Source organism: Canis aureus, chromosome 9, assembly GCF_053574225.1.
Source record: "Canis aureus isolate CA01 chromosome 9, VMU_Caureus_v.1.0, whole genome shotgun sequence".
Lineage (NCBI taxonomy): Eukaryota > Metazoa > Chordata > Mammalia > Carnivora > Canidae > Canis > Canis aureus.
Window position 1 is genome coordinate 74,320,363 of NC_135619.1, and position 22,669 is coordinate 74,343,031.

At 61.5% G+C, this 22,669-nt stretch overlaps 1 protein-coding gene and 1 long non-coding RNA gene across 3 annotated transcripts; one reads left to right on the plus strand and one right to left on the minus strand.

Moving 5' to 3' along the window:
• The first annotated feature begins 1,458 nt into the window (after window positions 1-1,458).
• Window positions 1,459-14,209, plus strand: EXOC3L4 (exocyst complex component 3 like 4). 2 transcript variants are annotated; one of them, XM_077910697.1, is made up of 12 exons: window positions 1,459-1,621; window positions 5,042-5,527; window positions 6,410-7,058; window positions 7,750-7,861; window positions 8,131-8,253; window positions 8,614-8,714; window positions 8,975-9,055; window positions 10,743-10,857; window positions 11,405-11,524; window positions 11,619-11,771; window positions 12,341-12,462; window positions 13,664-14,209. In XM_077910697.1, exons 2-12 carry the CDS (start codon window positions 5,110-5,112, stop codon window positions 13,863-13,865), a joined length of 2,196 nt encoding a protein of 731 aa, XP_077766823.1. In that variant the 5' UTR covers window positions 1,459-1,621; window positions 5,042-5,109; the 3' UTR covers window positions 13,866-14,209. The 2 variants fall into 2 exon arrangements, with proteins under 2 accessions (XP_077766823.1, XP_077766822.1); XM_077910696.1 differs by having other exon boundaries at window positions 5,094-5,527.
• On the minus strand, window positions 14,157-22,601 carry LOC144321194 (uncharacterized). The gene is made up of 7 exons (XR_013386950.1): window positions 22,160-22,601; window positions 20,033-20,173; window positions 19,511-19,701; window positions 19,201-19,299; window positions 18,815-18,939; window positions 16,687-16,736; window positions 14,157-14,375 (listed from the first exon to the last, which is right to left on the minus strand). It is a non-coding gene; the product is annotated as an uncharacterized LOC144321194 (long non-coding RNA).
• Window positions 22,602-22,669: the final 68 nt, after the last annotated feature.

Sequence of the window (22,669 nt, forward strand, 5' to 3'; positions counted from 1 at the left end):
GCCTCTCTGGGTCCAATCTGACCTGTCTGCAGCATCTCTGGTGCCTTCCAGTCTGTTCTGGGCTGAGTTTTATTCTCAAAAACTTCTTACATTGAAGTCAAAACCCCCAGTAGTACCTCAGAAGGTGACTATATTTGGAGACAGTTTCATTATAGGGTGATTAAGGTACAAGGAGGCCATTGGGATGAGTCCTAATCCTATATGACTGGTGTCCTTATAAGAATAGGAGACAGGGACTCTTGGGTGGCTCTGCGGTTGAGCATCTGCCTTTGGCTCAGGACATGATCCCAGAGTCCCAGGATCGAGTCCCCCATCGGGCTCCCTGCGTGGAGCCTGCTTCTCCCTCTGCCTGTGTCTCTGCCTCTCTGTCTCTCTGTGTCTCTCATGAATAAATAAATAGAATCTTAAAAAAAAAAAAAAAAAAAGAACAGGAGACACACACACACATGCACAGGATGACCGTGTGAGGACACGGGAAGAAGACAGCGTCTACACGCCCAGGAGAGCGGCCTCGGGAGACACCAGCCCTCCTGACACCAGGATCTCGGATTTCCAGCCTCCCGAACTTTGCAGCCAGTGGTACCGTGTCCTGGCAGCCGTCGAACACTAACGCACAAGCCTGTCTCCACCTGCCCCGCTCGGCCCCATGCCCCGCTCGGCCCCATGCCCGGTGGGACAGGCCTGGATCAGCCCTCCTTGGATTTTCCCTAAGTTTTTTCCAAGGATGCTAGCAACGGAATCCCCCCTCATGAAGACGGGTGGCCTGCCTCTTCTGGGAAGTCTTGGTGACCCTCTCCACAAAACATCTCCAACCTGATCCACTTGGAGGAGCAGGGCCTGTGCTGTTGATTCATGAGGCATGGGTCCCGACACCTTTGCTGACCCCTGCCCAGGACGCCATCCCTCCTCACCCCTGAGGCTAATCCTCCTCTCCTGTAGCCTCCTCCTCCAGCTCCTGAAGCCCTCTGGAGTGACCTGTGGCTTGTGATATTCCCTTTGCCGTCACTGTGACATCCTCCTCAGGCCCCGCATCCCCACTGCACCCCTTGGCCCACATTTCTGTGCTTCTGGCTGTCGGTGGCAGGCGACACGTCTCAGGATGAGCTTGGCACCCAGGCCTGGTGCCAGCGTCTCTGCCCTGGAGAAGGTTGGTTCTTCTGGGCTTGGGTGCTGTGGGCCGTGTGTCCCCCTCCCGTGCTCAGTGCACCCCGGCAGGCCAGCCCCTCTGGCATCTGGGCTCCGGCCTTGGCGTGACCACAGAGGTGGCGGTTACAACAGTCTCCGCAGTGTCCCCTCCCCACTGCCCGTCGCTGTTAAGTGCTGCCCCTCCCTTCCCACACCGTGGACTGCCCCAATCAAAGGTTGGAGTTGTAGTCGCTGGAATGGGAAGGGGGTGGGAGCACTTGTGAAAGTGAAACTGGGGCCTGGGGTGGAGGGTGGGGCCGGGGGTGGGGCTGGTGGGCCCTGCAGCGGGGCTGGGAAGTCCCAGCTGTGGTCACTCACTCTGGCTGCTCCGGGGGCCTCACCACCTCGGCCGGCTCGGCTCCGGCTCCGAGGGCCCGGCTCGGCTGGCTTCCCCGGCCCTGCCCCGCCTGGGCTCCGGAGTGCACTCACGCTGCAGGTACGTGCGGCACAGGTAGGGCAGGAGGGCCGCAGGGATGCTGTGAGCGGTGAGTGGGGACCCAAGAGGCTGAGGACTTAGCTCTGCTCGTGGCTTCCAGGGCCAAGGCCTGAGCTCGGAGCCCAGGCCGCCGTGCCAGCCCACGTCACCGCAGACATACACAGACACGCAGGACGCAGATACGCGGACAGAAAGACATGCATGTGGGCACAGCCAGACCCACACAGACTCACGGGGAGAGCCGCTCACAGGCTCTGAGGCCCACAGACGGGGAGACACACTCGGGTCCACACACAAAGCCCATCCACAAAAGTGGTGACACACCCCAGGCTTACACTCACGTGAGATTGCTTATCTCTTTTCCTTGGGTCCGTGCCCTGTGCTGGCTCTGGCCGGGAGCTGAGTCAAGCCCGCTCCCTGCCCTGGGGGGGCTCATGGCCAAGGTGCAGATGCCCGGACCACGCAACTGTCCCTAGGTCACAGGAGAAAGTGTGCCCAGGGCTTGACCAGGCCCAGAGTGGGAGGCTCTGACTGTGGTCACGAGAGGCTGCTTGGTGCCCACTCGCAGGAGCTGGCTGCTGGCGAACGGCCTGAGTGCAGGTGTGGCAGAGAGGGGAGCTGGGGAGCGGGTGGGGGGGCAGCGGGAGCCGAGGGGCAGGCTAGAACACACACCCATCCTGAGCCCCAGGCGCGGCAGCCAGAGCTTCTGAACATTCAGGGTAATGGGGTCAGAGGTCCAGAGTGATAAAGAGCCAGAGAGTCTTCACAGGTATGAGGAGGCAGGTACGGGGCAGGGGCCAAGGTAGAGTCAGCAGGGCATCCAGTCCAGCAGATACCAGTGTGATACCTGGCCAAGACAACCTGGGCAAGGGCCAGCCCTGACCCTGAAGGTTCACTCCTCCTCCAGGCTGGCTCTGGGCTGATGGGGAGGGAGCAGATGGCTAGAGGATCTTGGGCCAGTAAGGAAGGCCCCATTGCCGCAGGGACAGTGGTGCAGCACAGCCCAAGGACACCTTGGAGGTGAGGGCACCCATAGCCCTGCACCCTGAAATCCAGGTCAGATCTGGAGAGCAAAGATGGGGAGCTGGGAGAGGGAGCAGCCTGCAAGGAAGCTGGGAGGCTGGACATTTGGGGGACAGAGAGGCACCTGGGAGGCTGGATGGGTGCAGGTCAAGGAGGCCCAGAGGCTTGAGGTTGGAGGAAGTTCTGTCTGGGATTGGGAGGCTTAGAGCGCCAGGCCAAGGGAAGCCATGGATGACTTTAAAGTAAGGGAGTGACCTGGTTGACTTGTGCTGTAAGAAGGTCAATAATGGCTTGGGAATTGCAGGAGCAAGGTCAAAGGGGACAGGGAAACCAGCGAGGGCCTCGATGGGCCCTCAGGACAGGCCCAGCTCTGGGTGCAGGTGCTTGAGCAGGTTGGGGGGACGTATCTGCTCATGCAGTCTCACATAAGACCCAAACTGCCAGCCACCCCTCCTTCCCCCAGAATCAGCCTCTAGGGCCTACTCTTGGCATCTGGGAGCTGCCCCCACCATGGCCCCTTGGCCCTGGCTCACTGGAGCTGGGAGATGCAGGATCCCAGCCTCTACTCCCGGGTCCACATGGGCTGGGATGGTCGAGGCTCCCTGACCCCGACCTGTGTGGCTGGAGGCAAGACCTGCCTCTTTTCTGAGCCTGTTTCCTCATCTATGAGATGAAGTGACACCCTACAACTTTGCTGTTATGGGGATCTGATGGGTGCCAGGTGTTAGGCTGGGCACACAGTAGGTGCTTACTAAGTATGAGCTCTCCCCAACCAAGACAGGGCCCACTTGACCTTCCCCACATGCCTGGTGACAGAGCTTGAAGCACATCCAGGTGGGCCCAGGCCACTCAGGCTCAGACCCTGCCAGATGCTGAGGGGCAACAGGGAGAGGGGAGTTTGGGGGCGGGGAGGGCAGACAGCCCTTGGGACAATGTTCCCTACATGTGTGGGTCAGTCTGATCCGGGGCAGGGTCCCTGAGTCCTGGCGCCAGGAGAGGACAACGACCAGTGACCTGGGCAGGGCTGATAAGGACCATCAATCACCGGGGCCTGCCCTCCCACAGGGGGCCTCTCTCCAGCTGTTAGGGCGTTGGAAGGATGAAGGGAGGCCTTGGCTGACCACCTGCATGTCTGACCCCAGAGGGCATGGGGGGTAGATGAGGGTCTGGCCCTGCCCATCCACTGTCATTCCACCCAAGGTAAATGGGGGGCCTGGGGAGAGGTGTTCCTGCCCTGTGTCACCTGAGGGTCAGGTGACAGCCTGACCTTTGTCCGAGGGGTGGGGCGAGGGGAGCCTGGGGATGGGCTGGGGGCTCTGGCCTCTGGTTGGACAGTGACTTCAGTAGGTCCAGCCCTCCTTCTGGCCGGTTTCCCCCAGGCTAAATGAAGAAAGACCTTGCTGGTCTAAGACGACCCCCGACCCCGACCCCCCACCCCGACACAACACCCTCACAGAGGGGTGGGCCGGAGGCCCCACAGCCTGAGGAGTCTCTCTCCCCTCTCCCACCTCAGCTTCACGTAAAGCCAGGAAATCAAACACAGGCCAGACTGAGCTGGAAGGGAGTGTGTGTGCAGCCTGGGGAGGGCCTGGAGCCCAGGCGGGGCAGGGGCAGGGGCAGCCCCTGCTTTGTACCTCCATGCCCTAGGGACCCCCTGGGCCCCTTCTAGGGGAGCACAGCAGGGGTGGGTGGGGAGGAGATGCAATGGATGAGTCCTGCCTTGGGGACCTTCCCCCCAGTTAAATATAGACCTGTGGCCCCTCCCACCACTCCCCCTACAGTGCTGCAAGGGCGGATAAGCAGATAAGCCTTGGGGGCAGCCGGGGGTGGCCAGAGACCTCAAGCCTGACCCAGAGGGGAAGGGCATAGCCTTTTACGGGGCCCACTTTGAGCAGAGGCAGTTAGGCCTGATGGGCAGAATGGGGGTGAGCTGAGGGCTTTGTGGGGGCTGGGGGGGAGTGCAGTGAATGCCAGGGGAGGGGAGAGTAGGCATTGTAGGCCACAGGACCCAACGTCCAGGAAGTCCTGGATGTGGTTGCTGGGCCCGCCCCCCGGGGCCTGTGGGCTGCGGCTTGGGCTGTGCCCCAGAATCTGCATGTTCAACTCTCCTCCCCAGCTCCGGGAGGGTCTGGCCTGGCAGAGCCAGTGAGGGTGGGCGCCTGGAGGACACCCTTTAGACGGCGGTGTCACGGAAGCTTTCCAGAAGGAAGTAGCTGCCTGCATCTCACTGCCAGCTGCAGCCTGGCACAAACACAGCTCTGGCCATGAGAGCGGCCTGGTGCCAGCCTGGGGGTCATCTCCCGGGAGAAGCTTCCCTCACCAAGTGCAGCCACTGGGCTCCATCAGGCCTCACAGGGTCTCACAGGGTTTCTGTGCCCATTTGCTATTCTGTGCCAGGAGCCAACCCCCGCGCCCCGCTCCAGGCCTTCTGAACCTCCTTTCCGTCTAGCTTTCCTGCTACCAGGATGTTGTCGCCGCGGACAGCGACCTCTGGGCTGGAGCTGCAGAGCCCCGAGGAGCCCGCGAAACTGCAGACCCCAGCGCGGGGCACTCGGAAGGCAAGCAGCGGGGACGCACCCGGCTCGCACCCGAGTGAGGACGCTCGGCCCGGCCTGGGCAGCCTTCGGCGGGTCTTCTCCCGCACAAGCCAGCAGGCTTCAGGCCAGGGCCCCGAGGAGGACAGGGGCCTGTTTCAGCGCAGTTCCCGCTTCCTGTTCCGGTCCCTGCGACGTTCCCGAGATGATGGCGCCACTACTGACCAGTCCCAGGCTGCTGCTGTGCCAGGGGTGGCCCGTGGCCCAGAGGTGCCCTCTAGGATCGTAGATGGTGGCAGCCGGCGGTCCTCCACTGGGGTGGGGTCTGAGAAACTGGAATCTGAGACAGGTGAGAGCATCACAAGCAATACTGAGCATGGAGGGGTAAACTGAGGCCAGAGGGTGAGCAAGCAGGGTCAGGCTTCCTGACAGGCTGTCCTCCCCAGCTCTCCCAGATACTGCTTGCACGATTGCATTTTCAGCATTTCAGCCAGGGGAGCATCCACTGGGCAGCTCAGAGAGGTGAGAGTGAGCAAAGTGCGACTCAGAGAGGTTCAGTGACTGGCCTCAAGTCTCATAGCCAGGAAGTGGAGAAATGGGATTTGAACCCAGATCTGCACGACTCCGAAACCCTCACCTCTCCACGGCCTGGCTCCTGGCCAAACTCCAGGGATGGACAAGGCCCTGCCCTCTCAGGTCCCAGGGTCTCTGAGGGTGCCTGGCAGCCAAGGGCCAGGAGGGGAGGCCATGGGGGCTGCCAGGGCAGGACAGGCTGGAGCTGGGCCCCAAAGCAGGGAGGTGGTGCAGAGGGAGGAGGGGGCTCCCAGGCCTGGGGGCTGGCCCAGAGCAGGAACAGCAAGAACTGCTGGAGCTGGTGCAGCCCAGCCCAGCCTGAGCTCTGACCCCAGCAGACCCACAGTGAAGACAGCACCTGAGGCGGCAAGTGCAGCTCAGCAGGGCCCTGGGTGGGGTCAGAGCAGGAGAGGAGGGCCGGACTGAACGTGGGGAAGGCAGGGGCTCCTCCCATATGCTGTTTTCAGCCAGGTTTGGGGCTGGGGGTTTTGCCTCTTGGAAGGGGATTCCGAGGGATTTGGGGCGGTGGGTCCGGAGCAGGCCTTCAGCGGGCTCTGGGGCCGAGCAGCAGCTCCGAGGGGCGAGGACCGGGTGGGGGCACGCCAAGGCTCTGACGGGGCACCCCCTCCCGCCCCTCTGCTGGGGGGGGTCCTTGCAGAAGGCAAATCCGTGGCCGACCTCATCACCGAGCGGCAGCTGCTGGCGGCCTTCGAACAGCTGCGGCAGCTGGAGACGCGGCTGGTGGCCGAGAAGGCCTCGCACACCTTCGAGCAGGACCCCACGGGCTTCGCGCGGCGCGCCATGGACGTGTGTCTGCACTACGACGGGCTGGCGGCCGAGATCCGCGCCATCGTGCGCGAGACGCTGGGCCCGGCCCGCGTGGACGCGGCGGCGCTCGGGGAGCTGGCCCGGGTGGTGCGCGCCGAGGAGGCTGCGCACCCCGCGCCCCCCGCCGACGGCGACTTCCTGCTCACCCCGCGCCGCTGGCGCCAGCACTGGGAGGACGCGGTGCGGACCAGCGCGCAGGAGCGCGTGCGGGCGGCCGCTGCGGAGGCCCCGGGGCCCGAGGGCGCGGCCGGCCTGGCCCGGCTCCTGGCCCAGCTCGGCGGCGCGGTGCGCAGCGACCTGCACAAGGTGCGGCGGGAGGTGCAGCCCGCCTACTCGGCCGCCGGCTTCCCGGCCTGGGAGGCCTACCTGCGCGCCTTCCACGGCGCCGTGGCCCAGCGCCTCCAGGAGCTCGCGCAGGACGCCCGCGGCTGCGAGCAGCTCTACGTCCTGCTGGACTGGGCCGCCAATGTGTACGGCAGGTGAGGCTCCCACCCGGCGCCGCCCGCCCGGAGGAGCACGGCCCCTTTCTGCTTTCCTCCCTGGGAGAGGGCGGGAGGCCCCGCAGCCGAGATCCCGGGGACTTGGACATTCTTTTCCCTCTGCTCTGGGCCACCTACTGTCCTGTCCCAGGGTTCCCTAAGGGGCCAGCCATGCACCTGTTGGGCAAGGCAGGAAAGCGTCTCAGGGGAGGTTGTTCTCCCAGCGCAGAGTCCGGGTAGAGGGTCCACGCTGGTCCACAGGGTGCCCTTGAGCACTTACAAACGGGCACCCCTCCAGGCAGGACACAACTGCGGCTCACAGACACTGGGCACGGGTTGGATCTCACCCTCACTCTTCCCTGAGGACGGGCACCTAGGTACAGGGCACAGCGTGTTGACAGCTCCCACCTCCAGCTCTGCGCTGTGCCGGGGTGGGTTACCTTTGCCTGTGAGCACTCCTCAGTTCTGAGGGCCAGAGAGCAGGTGGGAAGAGGGTGTCTAAACTCCTGGGCTCATTAATTTGCCGTGTGGCCTCGAGCAGGGACCCATCACTCTCTGGACCTCCCTGGTGTGGGCTGGATAGTGTCAGATCCCTGAGCTGCGGGGGGCTAGGTGATGGTGTTAGGCTTTGGCCAGGGGGGAGTTGGGGCAGCCCCTAGCCCAGGCCCTCAGCTTCCACCCTGCCTTCCAGCCCTGACTTCCTGGGTACCCCGGACCTGACTCTGTCCACAGAGCCACTACCCCCACTCCTGGCACCCGCCGTGTGGGCCCGCCTGGAGAGCGACTACATCAGCTTCCTAGAGGTGAGGTGGAGGCAGGGCCGGGCCGGAGGGGCACGATCAAGGCTGACTGGGCTTGCCTCACCGTGGGGAGGTGTGGTGCCCAGAATCACCCTGGGCATCGGGCCTGGTTCTGGCCAGAGCCCCTTCTCACCCTGTGGCCTCCAGCATGGACCTATGCCCCAGCAGGGTGGTTCTTTCCTCCGAGGGTACAAGACAGAGCCAGGAGATAGGGGAACTCAGACCTCCTTCTTGGGAGGGTCTCACTGTACCCCTCTCCCCACCTTGCACAGACCAAGATCACGAGCTGCTTCGATAGCATCCTGCAGCTAGAGCAGAGTCGGTGGGCGGGCGCCGAGGCCCCTGACGTGCTACAGGGCCTCTACCACACGCCGCTGTCCATCGATGTCCACATGGTGAGCCTTGGGAGGAGGGATATATGTCTGGGCCTCCGGCAGTGTCTGGTCCCCCTCGAGGTAGGGACACCCAGAACTATACAGTCCAGTCCCAACCTCCTTTCCCCATTAGATGAGAGCCTGAGACCCACCTGGGGTGGAATCAGGCACTGTGGGTCACGTGGCCAGCCTGGGAGCACCAGGGCACAGCTTAGTAGGTGGCCTGTGGATGTGGGGAGCTGGGGGGAGCTGCTGGAAGCTGGAGCCGAGATGATGAGACAGCACAGGGCAGGCTGAAGATGTTGCTGGGCCACAGGTGCGGGACGGGGGGCATCGGGATCTGGCCTCTGATGTGGGTTCAGCAGGTGGGATGTCTTGCAGCTCGTGGCAGAGCACGTGAAGGCGGCCGGTGCCATCTCTGCGGAACTGGAGGCCACCACCCTGCGCATCTGCACACGAGCCCTTGGCCTCTTTCTGCCCAGGTGCAGGCACATCCTCTGCCCAGGGTAGGGTGGGTGGAGAGGCCAGGGCACGGACGGCCATCGTCCCTGGGGGAGGACCCAACCTGTTTGCTCAGACTCTGAGATTCTGGGACAGGTGAGAGGGAGGAGCATAATTATAAGGGGGGGGAGAGGGGGAGGTGGGGGTCTGGGGTCTGGGTGGGGACCTGAGGGGAGGGCGGACCCCAAGTCATAGCGCCGCCAGTGAGGGTCCCTAAGGCCTCTGCATACTTTGCCCCCAGGTTTGAAAAGGCTTTTCTAGAGTCGAAGGCGGTGAGCGAACCTCATCTGGGCGCCAATATCAACGCCTGCGAGGAGCTCAGGTGGGCCTCTTGCTCCTCCGCGGGGGTGGGGGGGCAGCCGCCAGCAGGGGGCGCGCGAGCTCTGGGAACCCGCTGCCAGCTGGGGACAGTGGCTTTGGGTGACTTCCCGGAAGGCCTCCTTGGATGCTCCCCTCCGCTCCCGCCCCGTAGGGTGCCCCCTCCTCCCTTCAGAGCTGAGGCCCTGGAAGGGATGCAGGGAGTTTCCACGCTGAGCAGAGGCTGAGAAGCTCCAGCCATTCGTCCTGGCCGGTTGCCGGCCCAGTGTGTCCCCTGCCACCTCGGGCTCCTTTCTTTCCTCCCTTCATCCAAGTCAGCCATCTTCCTTTGTAGCGACACTCCCTTCTCGGGGAGCCCTCCCTGACAGTCTGTCCCCCCTCCCCACTACCCTGGGAGTGGCACCTGGGTCCCTCTGCCCCCAGAAGGCAGAGGGCCTCCCTTTCTGCTGGCAGTGGCTGCGCCCTTTCTGTGCCTTCAACACAGGACAAGTTCAATGTCCCGTCGTGTATGCTGTGCACCAGCTGCCACAGGGCAGCTAGCAGCTGTGGGCATGGACTTAGGTCCCCGCCCCCACCCCCCTGGGTTCCTGTCCCCGCTCTGCCACCCGCTGTCTGTGAACCTTGAGTGTCGAATGGGGACTGGAGCACCTGCTCCCTAGGGCTGTGGTGGGGGGACTCAGAGCCTTAGAGGGGTCGTTCCGTGAAGGCTTGTGATGTGCTGGGCTCTGGGCTAGTACTTTACCTGCATGATGCCTGTCATCCCAAGTGCAGTGTCCCCGGGTTCTGAACAGAAAGTGGAGGGGGGATCCCTGGGTGGCGCAGTGGTTTGGTGCCTGCCTTTGGCCTAGGGCGCGATCCTGGAGTCCTGGGATCGAGTCCCACGTCGGGCTTGCTGCACGGAGCCTGCTTCTCCCTCTGCCTGTGTCTCTGCCTCTCTCTCTCTCTGTGTGACTATCATAAATAAATAAAGAAAAAAATATTAAAAAAAAAAAGAAAGTGGAGGCTCAGAAAGGAAATGCCATGTGCCCACCATCATGCGCTGTCCAGTATGTGCTGGACCTGGGACTTGAACCGGGCTTGTCTGAATCCAAGGCATGACCATGATGAGGGCCACTTCTCTAACACCCTCTCATCCCTAATCTGAGCCAGGGTGGCCCGTTCCATTCAGCCCAGGGAACAGTCCCTGCCACTTGGTAGGCAGCCACTGGCCCAGCCCCTGATGCAACTTTAGCCTGCCTCTTTGTGTCCCTGTTCTGGGGCCTGGGCTTAGCTTGGCCCTCAGTTTCCTCAAAAGTGAAATGGGGACATTGCCAGCTTCAGAGAGGCAGTTATGAGGCTCAAAGGAGGGCCTCTGTGCCAGTCATGGCCAGGCTGCCCTGTCTCATCAACAAGATGGACAGAAGTTTGGTCAAGAGCTGCCACAGGGGAGCCCTGCTATGCAGTGGGGCCCCCGCCACCACCCTACTCACCTACCCTCTGTGATCAGCTCCTGGGGCTTTGGTGCTGGCTTCTCACCTGACTCTGCCTTCAGGATAGCTTGGAGCTGCCCTTCACATTATAGTCTAAGTGAATGCAGTTGGTGTGGTACTAGCCTCCGTAGCCTACCTAGCATATACCTCCGTAGGTATATGCTATAACTTTTCCACGGCTTACTTCTGCCCACCTCCTCACCTGTCCTGGCCCCTCCCCAGGACCAGTCTTCTGGCAAGGTTCCCAGGAACCTTTGAAGAGCTGGAGAAACCTCTGGTGGCTGCCACCTGTACCTTCCAGAAGCGGCTGCTGCAGGGCTTGCAGGATGATGTGCAAGTGAGTGGGACTCCTCACCCCACTTTCCACACCCAGCAGGTGCCTTCCTGTGCCCTGGAGCCTGGGGGGCCAAGTCATAGCATTCACGCACCCCAGGGGCAGTTTCAGGGGTGGTACTTTGGAGGGTGGGCAAGGGACCCAGGTAAATTCACAGTGGGGCAGTGAGGTCAGGAGACACCTATTTGCTTCAGTCTCTGCCTCTCAGAGAAAGTGAGTTCAGGGAACCAGACCCCTTGCCCAGCCCCCCAAGGCCTCCCTAGGCAACCCCAAGCAAGGGCTGCATAGAGCCTCAGACTTTAATCTTGCTCACTGGAGCTCGGGGCCTGGAGGAGGCATTCCTGCCAAAGGCCTAGTGACACTGGTGGCTGAGAGAGAAGTCACCAGGGAGACATTAGAAGGGAGTCAGACAGGCCCTCCAAAATTTCTTCCTGGTGACACGTTGTCCCTTGGCCTGAAACCCCCTGTTAGGAGCCACATTCTGGGCTCCGAGCAGAGGGTCTGAGGGGGAGGATATGCCTGGAAGACTCCTGTCCCCCTCTGCTCCCAGCCGCTTTTCAGGGTCCTGTGTACCAAGGCCTGGCTGACACATGACGTGCTGCAGCCCCTCATGAACAAGGTGGTGACTTTCGCCCACCATCTGGAGCACGTGGCCCCACTGCGCGCACAGGTATCTGAGGGGAGAGGGTGCTTGTGGGGTTGTGTTGTGCCCTGGGTGCGGGCTGTTAGCTCTGACTCTGACCCCCAATTCCCGGGCCTCCCAGGAGACTCTGCAGGAGGTGCATCGGTACGTGGTTCGTGAATACCTGGCACAGGTGCTGAGGCCGCGTGAGCGGTTCCGGGGTGAGGAGCGCATGACTAGCTCCCAGAAGATGGGCTTGGACGCCCAGGCCATTGGCGACACCTTCCAGGGCTTGGTAGGAGCATAGCCTGACTGCCCCGAGTCTGGCCTCCTGTAGGGCCTCTGGCCTGTGGACCCTCCACTGGCTCCCCCCATTCTCATTTTAGTGTCCTCTGCAAGAGCCACGGCCAGTGGGCTTTGGCGGAAGTGGCTCTCTGTACTCTCCAGGACACTCCGGGCACAACTGAGGCGGGGCCAGGGGGGGTCATCTCCATATATTTGCATACGGTTGGTGGAGTGAGTAGGGAAGGGGCAGCCTGTGGGAGGCTCTTCCAGCACCCCTGACCCAGCCTTTGGAGCTGAGGCATTTTCTCCATACACACCCACCCCTTATCTGCACTGAAGGTCCCCCCCACACTGTAGGATTCCGAGCAGGACTTCCAGGCCAGGGCCTCAGTTTACCCATCTGAGCAAAGACAGAAGACATCTCCGCATTGTATGGTGGGAAGGGGAGCTGAGGACCCTCCGGCCAGGCGTGCAGGAGGCAGTCACAGCGGGGACGCGGTGGATGGGTTGCAGGCATGGGTGGCAAGGAGGCTCCCAGGGGAGGTGGCCCGTCTGGCATTTGTCTCCTTGTCTCTGCAGGGCTCTGAGGCCACGTGGCTGGACCAAGCGATCCCGTGCGTGGCTGACATACTGGGCGAGACTTACAAAGATGACATCCAGCGGCACCTGGAGACGCTCATCGGGAGCTACCCTGACATCAGGTCAGTTACCCACCTGCTCCCTCCCTGGGCTCCAACGGGGCGCCACCAGGGGGGCAGTGTCGGGTCCCTGCAGAAGGGTCCCTGTGGCTCTGGGTGGATGGGTGAGGGACCACAAGGGGGTCAGAGTGTTCTGGTGGGGAGCGGGGCCCCCGTGCAGGCGGGGTGGGCGCCGGGGGGGCGGGTTAGTGTGCGCAGATGCAGGTGCCTAGATCGCGGCCCTGACCTTCAGGCCCCGGGTGGGGGCAGGGCGGGGAGCCCGACTGCCCCTCCTTCAGAAACTATTCTCGGCCATTCTCGAGGCCATTCTCCATCAGTGCCGTGGGGTCAGGACGTCCCAGGAGCCCGACAGGGTTGGGTTGGGGTCAGGGCCCCTCCTTGGGCATCAGGCGGTGATGACAAGGACCCATCCGCCAGTCTGAAGGGGAGGCATGGCCCCCTCTGTGAGAAAACCCTATTGGGAGTCCGGAGACTCCTGAGACTGGGCCAAGAGGAAAGAGGCTTTTATCCTGGGGTGTGTGTTTTGGGGGGGCAGAGATGAGTCATCGAGCCCATGGAAATTCCAGCCTGAATCTCTCCATAGCTTTGGAGATGCCAGGATGGGGAGGCCACACAAAGCCGGGGGGCAGAGCCCTTTCCCCAGCCCATACTGGCTCCGCCTTTGGCTGGGAGTGTCTACCCCCCTCACAGTGCCGCGGGGTTTCCCCTAGTCCCTGGGGTTCCCCTGCCCTGGGTGGGGGGGGCCCCATCCTGGAGGCGGCGCTTCTAGTACTGGGGTTGGGATGAGGGCGACTCCCAATGCTGCTGTGCTACAGCCTCCCCCACCTCCGTGTTCCCTCTCCCCCTGCTGCCTGTGGCTCCCGGCACAGTGCTCACAGGAAGAGGCCTGGGACATCCCCTGGCCTGGACCCGCTCCCCCTGAGGCCATATCGCTCCCCTCTACTCCTCCACTGCTTCTCGAACCTCTGCTTAGACTGTTTTCACTGATGGGCTTGCTCCTCCCCTCCCCACCGGCTCAGCACCTTGGAGCCCCAGACGCCCTGCCCCGGGGCACTGCTCCTCCGCCTCGGTCATTCTTGGCCTTTCTTAGGCCAGGCTCCAGGGATGCTGGGTGCACCTGTACCTGAGCCCAGGGGTCCCCTCACTCGAGGTTGGGACTGCCACAGGAGATGTTGGGCCTACCGATGGGGGCGTGTCTTTGCAGGCGGGACCACGTCCTGGCCATTCTGGCGCTGCGCAGACTGGGCCGCCGTCGGAACCAGCGCCTCCTGCAGCATGCCCAGAGCCTGCTGAGGGCTGCGGGCAAGGCCGGGGGCTCCGGGGGCTCCGGGGCTGCTGGGGGCCACGTGCTCTTCGAAGAGATCGAGGTGCCTGCCTCCGTGGACCTGCTGATCACCTGCATCTAGTGCTCCCGGGTCTGGAGGGGGCGGGCCTCAGGTGGAGGGCTGCATATGCTAGCGGGTCGGGTGGGCGCCTTCACCCAGACACTGAGCCCCAAGCCGGACGCCCGGGGAGGCACCCTCAAGGAATCCCCATCCTCAGCCATCCACCGCTTGCCAGAAGGAAGGGCCAGAAGATTGGCATTTCAGGCATTTGCGGGGGAGTGTTTGGGGTAGCAGAGGTTCCTTTCAATATTGCCCATCAGGGAAGGGCTCCCTGCCTAGCTGTCCGGCACCACCCCCAGGCTGAAAGTGTAAAACAGAGTATTTATTTTTAAAATAAAGGTGAATTAAAATAGTGCCTCCCTAAAGAGAGTCAGGGCCAAGTTGGCTGGGAGCAGGCGTGGGTTCCCACATACAGAGGGGTCAGGATGGAAAGTTCTGTGGTGACTCCATTTGGTGAATGGCCCTTTCCTGCCCATTGTACAAATGGGGAGACTGAGGCTGGTCCAGAGCTGGGAAGGCCTGTGCCTGTGGCTGTAGAGAAAACAGTCTTTAACCCTGGGATCCTGGGTTCACTGGCCTCATGTGCCAAGTGAACCTCACCCAGCAGGGGTGGCCACTGCTCTGTCCTGTTCTAAACAGGCCTGGGCTCCTGGGAGACAAGAAGGCCAAGGCTTGTCCTGCAGCCTGGGGTATTTGGGTTAGACGTCAGAGGGACTTCCCAGGAGTGAAAGTTGTAGGACTGCTGCAGGACAAGTGTCACCCGTGGAGTATGTGTGTGGGAAGTGCTGATCCTGTAAGTCTCAGCTCTGCAGGTGGGGCTGCAAGGAGATTGCTCCAGTGTGCACCTGTTACCCCTCCCCGCCCCCCTTCTCTCCCAGAAGGCTGGCACTGAAATTTGACTCAAGCCTCCTGGCAAGGCTGCAGGGAAGCTCGTTGGCATGGGCAGCCTCCAGCTTGCCGAGTGCGGAGATGGTGGGGAAGACACTGAGGCAGCCGTGGGTGCCTTCCCACCACCGCTCTGCAGTAGAACACCAGCGCCTCTCTGAGCCTGACCTTGACCACGGCCGCGGGGCTAGATCAGGGGCAAGGTTCTAGGAACCAAATGAAGTTGAACCTCCCGAGGACAAGGCAAGGGTTCTGAAAGGTTGCGGGGCCAGGCAGGAGGGGGACAGGACTCTCCTGCCTTCCCCTGGGCCTGCCTCCTCCACCGGGGATGGCCAGGGGACCTGGGCAGGGCTGCCACAGTCCCCACACCAAGCCTGGAGAACAGAGCCACACCTGGGTGTTGTTGGGGTCCTGAAGAGAGTGTAGCAGGCACGGGGGGCAGCCCCCTTCATGAATACACAGGGCTGGGGGTCAGAGGTGGGGCAGGCAGGAGGCTGAGGAGTGTCTAGTCTCCCTAGGCAGGGAACCCAGTCGGGGGTGGGAGGTGGGGCAGACATGATGAGGAGAGGCTGCGGTTTGGTTCACAGGCTCCAGGCTAGGGGGTAGGGGGCAGAGCGTGTTCTAGTGTTGCCGCTGACAAGCAGTCGTGGTGTCTCTCCGCTGTGGGGAAACTGAGGCCCGAGAGGGTAGAGGTTTGTTCACAGTAGGCCCCAGCACAGGTAGCCTGAGGCTCTCACAGCCAGGGGAAGGGCGGTGTCAGAGGAGCACCTCTTTCCCCAAGAAGAGGCAGCCTGCCTGGGTGGTGGTGGGGGGGTGTAGGAGGGCTGGATCTGACCCTGGCCAGGTTCTCCCTAGGGAGCCCGCACCCTGTGTTTGAGTCCCAGTGCCCTCGTGGGAGTGTCCTCCTGCAGCCCCTGGCCTGCCCGAGCCCCTGGGCTGGAGGCTGAGGGTCCCGGGGCTGGGTTTCCAAGACAGGCTACAGAGGTGTGGAGGAGTTCCATCCCAGCTCTGTGCCTCAGTTTCCCTAGCTGTGAAATGGGGGTGCTGTCCGTGCCTCCCAGGCTGAAGTAAAGCCAGCCTGAAAGCCGATCCCTGGCCCTCCCGTAAGCCCGCGTCCCCAGGGCCAGGCCCTGGTCTGCACCGCACGCAGCTGCTAAAAGGGCCCCGGTGCAGGAGCCTGAGGTCAGTGGGGTCCGTGAGGGGGGAAGGCGCCCAGGAGGAGGCTAGGAAGAGGCGCTGAAACAGAGTAGCCGCCCTCTGACAGGGGCTTCCTGTGGTAGTGGAAAGGGTTCAGGCTGAGACCCAGGCCATCTTCCTGAGCATGTCTGGGCCTGGAGACAGGAAGTCAGGTTTTCCTGGCAGGAACCTTCATGCCCAGGCGGCTATGTGTGCCTCGCGTGTGTTCCTGTGGGCCTAGCAGTGTCTGGAGACGGGGGCTGGCTTCCCGAGGGCACGTTGGGATGAGCAGGGAGCTAGACAGCAGCTCCTCGGAGGGTGTAGTCGGGAAGGCGGGGGCCCAGAGGTGGGCCAGGCCTAGGGAGCCGGACTCTGGACCATCCCAGCCCCAACCCACCCGTTCCCCCTGCCCACCAGGTCCTGGGAGGCCTTGCAGAGTCTAGAGCACTTCCTTGGCCATCCTGTTGTCCAGGCCAAGCATGGGGGAGGGGCTGGGCCTCGGAGGGCAGCTTCCGGACTTGTGGGCCAGCTTGTCTGGCTGATAAGGAAGCATGTGTGCATGTGTGTTCCTGGAATGTGCCTGGGGATGGAGGGCCCTTGCCCAGTGTCTGCAATCCCCTAGTGGAGCAGGACATCCTATTTGCCCCTAGGCCCTGGGCCCTACCAGCTGATCCTGGTGCCATCCTGCCTGCCGGCCACCCTCGTCCTCCCACATGGCTCCCTGCTCTTTCGTCTCAGCTTGTGGGGAGCTCAGCTTGGCTGCCTTCAATGCCCACGCTACCTGGGGCTCCTTCGTGGATTGGGGGTTGCATCTGGTCTCTGGCACCGAGCCTGTGGAAAAAGACAAGGCCCGCTTTGAGCAGTTTTTGGGACCCCAGCCCACCCTGGAGAGGACAGTGACAAAGCACAGAGGGGCACCCTGCCCAAGGCAGAGTGCTCAGGTCCAAGGACACGATGAGCCACAGCTTGCTAGTCCTTCTGCCAACCCAAGGACAATCCTGGGGTAACATGAGGGGACTTGAGGGTCACCCAGGAACCTAGTCCCAGCTCAGCCTGGGACTTGCACCTTCTGTGGGCACCTCTCCTTGCAGGTCCCCTGGTGCCCGGGCCCAGCTCCCCTGGGGAGTGTCGTGCTGTACAAGCCCACGGGCCACACCAGGGAGGAGGGTGTTCTGGTCTCAGCCCTGCCCTCCTCTCACTGAAGACCCAGGGACCTTTCCACTCAGAGGCCCCGTCTCCGCCTCTGCAGCATCTGAGACCGTCCCTGATCCTGGCGCGGGGCTACGCTGTGAGTGAATCAGCTTGTCATCTCCCTGCCTGCGCCATCTCTCCCTCTTCCTTCCTTCCTGGGCCCCCACCTCATGGGGCCCCTGGACACGGGGGCAGCACTCTCATCCGCCAGGAAGTGGTCCTTGCAGGCTCCCACCACTGCAGGGGTGAGGCAGAGAGGAGAGGGGAGAGGAGGCCACAGTGGGACCAGGGTCCCCCTCCATCCCCAGATCGTCACTGCCTGCCTTTGCCACCACAAGGTCCCTTTAGGAACTCAGTAGGCTGGAGGAGCCCTTCCCCAGCCAGGCCATGTGAAGCAGAGGTCTGGGGGGCCAAGGACGCTGCTGACAGGGGCCAGCCCCACAGAGCCCCAGGGCTCAGATTGAGAGAACCCTCAAGTAATGAAATCTCAGGATCTTGGAAAAGAGGAATGTCCTGAAAAGTCCTGCCATTTCTGGAGCACCCCCCACCACCAGCCCCCGTGTGCCTGGCTGTGCTCAGTGATTTAAGGCTTTCCTCCTTCCCGTGGATTCTGTGCAGGGGTTTAAAAATCAGCGTCTAGATTCAGACACCTCTGGGCTGGGACCCCAGCTCTGCACCTTCTTCCTAGCTGTGTGACTTTGGTCAAGTTACTCCACCTCTCTGGGCTCTATCTCTAGGTGTAAAATTAGGAGCATTACGTGAGAAAATACAAATGTGGCGCTGGATGAAGGCCTGGTCTGCAGTTCCGCACTCCCCCGAGAGGAGCATTATTCTTATTTACATGGACCATGTCCTGCGATCCTTTCCTGGCAACCTCCCGAGCACGTGTCACCTCCATTTCCAGGAGGGAAGACCGAGGCCCGAGGCATAGAGCCAGGTGTCTAAAGACACAGATGTTGGTGACGGAGCTCCCCGGGGGTCAGATGGTCTTCATGCCTAAGCCCCCACCATCATGCCTCCCTTCTCCAAAGTCCAGAAGCCCAGAGCTCCTGGGTGTTCTCCCTGGCTTTGTTGGAGGAGGAGGAGTTCCCAACACCCAGGCCCTGAGGGGGCTTGGGGGTTTGGGGCAGCCCTCCACTGCTCCTGGCCTGGTGGGGCTCCAGCAATGCTGGGATTCCCAGGAAGCTCCTGCCGGTGACTCATCTATGTCATTGGGTGGGTGCTGATGGGGAGCAAGGCCCCTTGGCTGTTTTCCTGGAAATCAAGCGAGCTAAGAGAAAGGCCCGGGCCTGAAGAGACAGGAACTGAACCTAGCCGCCTTGCATCACCACCTGCACTGCAGTTACTGGAAGGACGCCAGGACACCTGCAAAAGCCACATACCCTCACCTCAGTTTCTCCATCTGCCAGACGCAAAAAGAACTCTTGGGCCTGGCTTCCTCTTTAGGGGAAAGGGAGGAACTTCCTGGGTGATGGGAGGGGCACAATCTGTTGGTATACACTTGGTCTGGTGAGCACCCTTGTGGGCGGGGATGCCCTGTAAGGGAGGTTCCAGGTCAGCTGTCCTGGCCATCCCGTGGTCCCTGGGGCGGTCACCAGACCCCAGCTGAGGTCCGGCACAGCTTCAAATGCACCTGAGCAATTGACTTCCCCTATTGGGGAAGGCTGGGTGGCATCAGGGACCACAGCCTCAAGACCTCAAACTTTGTGTCCACTTACCACTCTGAGACTCAGTTTCCTCATCGTCAACAGGGGATACAATGGCTCTGCCTAGTGTTGTTGGTGAGTGGGGCATCCCCAGGAAATAAAGAGGCCCTAGGAGGGATCCCAGGTCAGGTGACAGCCTGGGAAGTAAAGGACGAAGCAGGCTGGGGTTAGGGCAGTGGGAAGTGCAAGTCATCTCTGAGAGGGAAGTGCGCCTATGCCATGGGGGAAGGGCTCAGTGACATCCTGGAATGCCCTCATCTCCCAGCCCTGGGGACCCTCCACCATGGTCAACACTGCCCTTTTGACCCAGGCACCCTGGCCAGGTCCTCCTGGGGTAGCCGGGCCCAGTGTCCCACAGCCCTTTCATCCTTGTCCAATCTGCCCGTGGGCCTTTGCACCTGCTGACCCCTGCACCAAACGGCATCTTCCTCCTGCCTGCAGTGTCCTGCTTCTTTCGGGGACCTTTTTTCCAGCAAGGCTCTCAGGCAGCTCAGAGGCTGAGGAGAGGGAGGACCACCAGTCACACACACACACACACACACACACACACACACACACACACTGCCCAACCTGGCTGGGCCATCAAGGTCGACTTGGCCCCACCTACTTCCCAGGTGAAGGTGAAGATTCAATTGACCCAACAAGGTCATGGAAGAGATGGGGAATTTTTTTTCTGAAAGATGAAAAACAAGCGGAGGGCAGTAAAACCTTCCATTTTTGCATCTGTGCTGGCTGGCTGGCGGTCTTCACCCGTGTCTGACTTAAACACATCAAGCTGCATCTCACACACTGATCAACCCTGGGGGAGAAGCGATACCGCGCAATGCTTGCTGCTGGTGCCCTGAGCTCCACTGCGGACTGGCACGTGACTGGACCTGTCTGTGCCTTGGTTTCCTCATCTGTGAAGAGAGGTATCCATTTCCTGAAATTGCCTGATGAAATCAGTTAACGCATGCAAAGCACTTAGAACAGAGGGTGGCACCTGCGGAGGTGAATGAAAGTCAACTGTCTACCCCCAAGATCGAAAGTATGGTCATAAAAGAGATTATTTGATCGGGACCCCCGGGTGGCCCAGTGGTTGGGTGTCTGCCTTCGGCTCAGGGCATGATCCTGGGTCCCAGGATCGAGTCCCGCATCGGGTTCCCTGCAGGGAGCCTGCTTCTCCCTCTGCCTGTGTCTCTGCATCTCTCGTGAATAAAAAATAAAAATTTTTAAAAAATATTTGCTCACCTGGGTTCAAAGCGGCATTATTCACAATAGCCAAGGGGTGGCTGCAACCCAAGGATCCACTGACAAATGAGCGGATAAAGGATGAAATATTGAAGAGAGCCTGACACATGCTGTAACACGGATGAACCTAGGGGCATCGTGCTGAGGGAAACAAGCCAGTCACAAAAGGACTAAGACTGTTATGATTCCAGTTCTATGAGCTGCTTAGTCAAATTTATACAGAGAAAGTAGAACAGTGATTGGCGGCGCTCGGGGAAGAAGGAAAGGGAAATCAGCATTTCGTATGTTCGGAGTTTCATTCTTGCAAGATGAGAAATGTCTGGAGATGGATGGTGGGGACGGTTGTATAATAACGTAAACATCACTGAATCGTATGCTTAAAATGGCCAATATGGTAAATTAGGTTCTGTGTATTTTATCACAATTAAAAAGCCAGCCAGCTGTCATTCCTGAGCAGAGGGAAGGGAGGCCAGCTCACACGTGTCCTGGGCTTCTGCGGCCCCAGGTCACAGTGGGGAGCTGGCCACTGCTCCCGGCACCCCGGCACACTTGACTTCTGGGCTGGCCTGGGGAGGTCGATTGCCAGTGGGCTTCTGCCTCCTGTCCTCTCTTCCAGGTGGAGCTGGCCTGCTCTCCCCTGCCCATCCCCTGGGGAGGCAGCAAATGGGACAGCAGCTGGCCAGGAACACTCCCAACAGGCATCTGATACTCATTTCCTGTTGGGGGTGGAATTCTTGGCTGGCCTTTGGCTCCCTCTGCAAGGGTCTGGCCTCTTGGGGACAGTTTTCTCATCTATCACTAGGGGGAAAGGATAGGGCCTGCCCCACTGACCATCATCCCTTGGCCCTGTATGCAGCCCTGTTTTCAGAGGGTTTCCCTTGTGTTGGGGTCTCCACGTAGATGACCCTTGAGTCTCCTATTTTAATTCAGGGAAAGGGGAAGTGACCGGTACAACCACAAAGGAGAAGGCAGCTTTTCCCAACTCCTGGCAGCTGCTCAGGGTAAGGCCATGGAGACGGAGCTTAGGCAGCTTGGGCATCGGGGGTCAAGGTTGGCTGCCCAGCATTTGCCCTGTCGAAGTGTCCTTCCTGCCTCTGCTATCAGGATCCCGGGCTCCGAGGGGATGGTGGGATCTGCAGCCCTGACAACCACACACCCCGGCCCCATGACTCAGAAAGCTTCAGATTCTCCAGAGATTTCCCAATCTGTTTGGGGTTAGACAAGGCGGCCTGGCAGCAAAGTGTGGGGATTGCACAATGAGGCCACTGCAGGCAGCCACAGAGGCAATGAGCCAGGAGCCCTTGCTTCCCATCCTCATGGCCCCTATGTGACTGGATGAACTTGGGGATCTGGCCTTTAGTCTCCCCATCTGTTCACCAGGGAGTAAATGGAATAACCCTCCCAGCCCTGGGGCACTGTGGCTCTGTTAGTTCATCTGAAACTGTCACCTGGCAACCCCTCCCCCAAGGACTCAGGGAAATTCAGTGTGAGTCCCCGTTACAGCCACTTTGTGAAGTCTGTCTCCTTCTCCTCACAAGCAGCGCCCCCACAACCCCTAGGACAGGATCTGTGGCTGAGGCCAAAGCTGGCACTTGACCACCACTCGCAAGGAGGAAGAGGAAGTTCTCAGTCCCAGGGGGGCACCCCTAGCTTTGCCTGCCCCACTCCCAGGCCTCAGAGATCTGTGCCCAGCTGGATAGGGAGAGCAGGGAATCCACAGGGAGGGAGAGAACAGGGTAGGGGCGAACAAAGGGGTGGGAGGAGCAGGGGCTCTAGCAATAAATAAAAGGGAAGCTGGTGCCCAGCTGGGAAATTCCTTAATGACAGGGTTTTTTCCAGAGGGCAAGAATTCCTAAAATGAGAAATAGTGCAGGAGGTGAGTCCCTAATGGTTGCTCTTCACCAGCAATAGCACCCCTACCCCAGAGAAACAGGACCCCCTGAGGAAGGCCGAGGCCCCTGGTCTGATGACCAAGCCTGAGCTGTTGGGGTCTGAGCCTGGTGCCCAGAAGCCTGTCCCAGCCCAGCCCCAGTCCCAGAAAGGGAAAGTGCTCCAGTGGGAGGGGCGCAACAGGAGGTTGGACCTCGGGCCACCTGTAGGTCCCTTCGCCTTTCTGAATCATTTTACCCTTTCAAGCAAGGCTTGCTAATGAGAGCGAGTGCTGGGCACCCAGCAGACTGCTCCTGGTGGATGGCTGGATCCCTGCGGCACCGTGCGCCCAGGGTGCGGCCTCGGGCAGGGCTGCTTCCCTGGCTCCTGTGGCCACCCCGGCGTCCAGGGAGGGAGCGCTCTGCCCCGGGGGCCACCCCGGCGTCCAGGGAGGGAGCGCTCTGCCCCGGGGGCCACCCCGGCGTCCAGGGGGGGAGCGCTCTGCCCCTGGGGGCCACCCCGATGTCCAGGGAGGGAGCGCTCTGCCCCGGGGGCCACCCCGATGTCCAGGGAGGGAGCGCTCTGCCCCGGGGGCCACCCCGGCGTCCAGGGAGGGAGCGCTCTGCCCCGGAGGCCGCCGGTGTCCTCTGCCCCGAGGGAGCGGCGCGGCCCAGGGCGCTGGGGTGCATCCCCCGGGACCCCCGGGCTGGGCGGGTGCCGCGCCGAGCCGCGGGGTTGGGGTCGGGGGCGCGGGGCCCCGCGGCCAGC

Coding starts and splice junctions, on each gene's coding strand:
- EXOC3L4 (XM_077910697.1), top strand. CDS start 5,110: ATGTTGTCGCCGCGGACAGCGACCTCTGGGCTGGAGCTGCAGAGCCCC. Junction 8,254..8,613: donor TGTCCATCGATGTCCACATG/GTGAGCCTTGGG, acceptor GATGTCTTGCAG/CTCGTGGCAGAGCACGTGAA. Junction 12,463..13,663: donor GGGAGCTACCCTGACATCAG/GTCAGTTACCCA, acceptor GTGTCTTTGCAG/GCGGGACCACGTCCTGGCCA.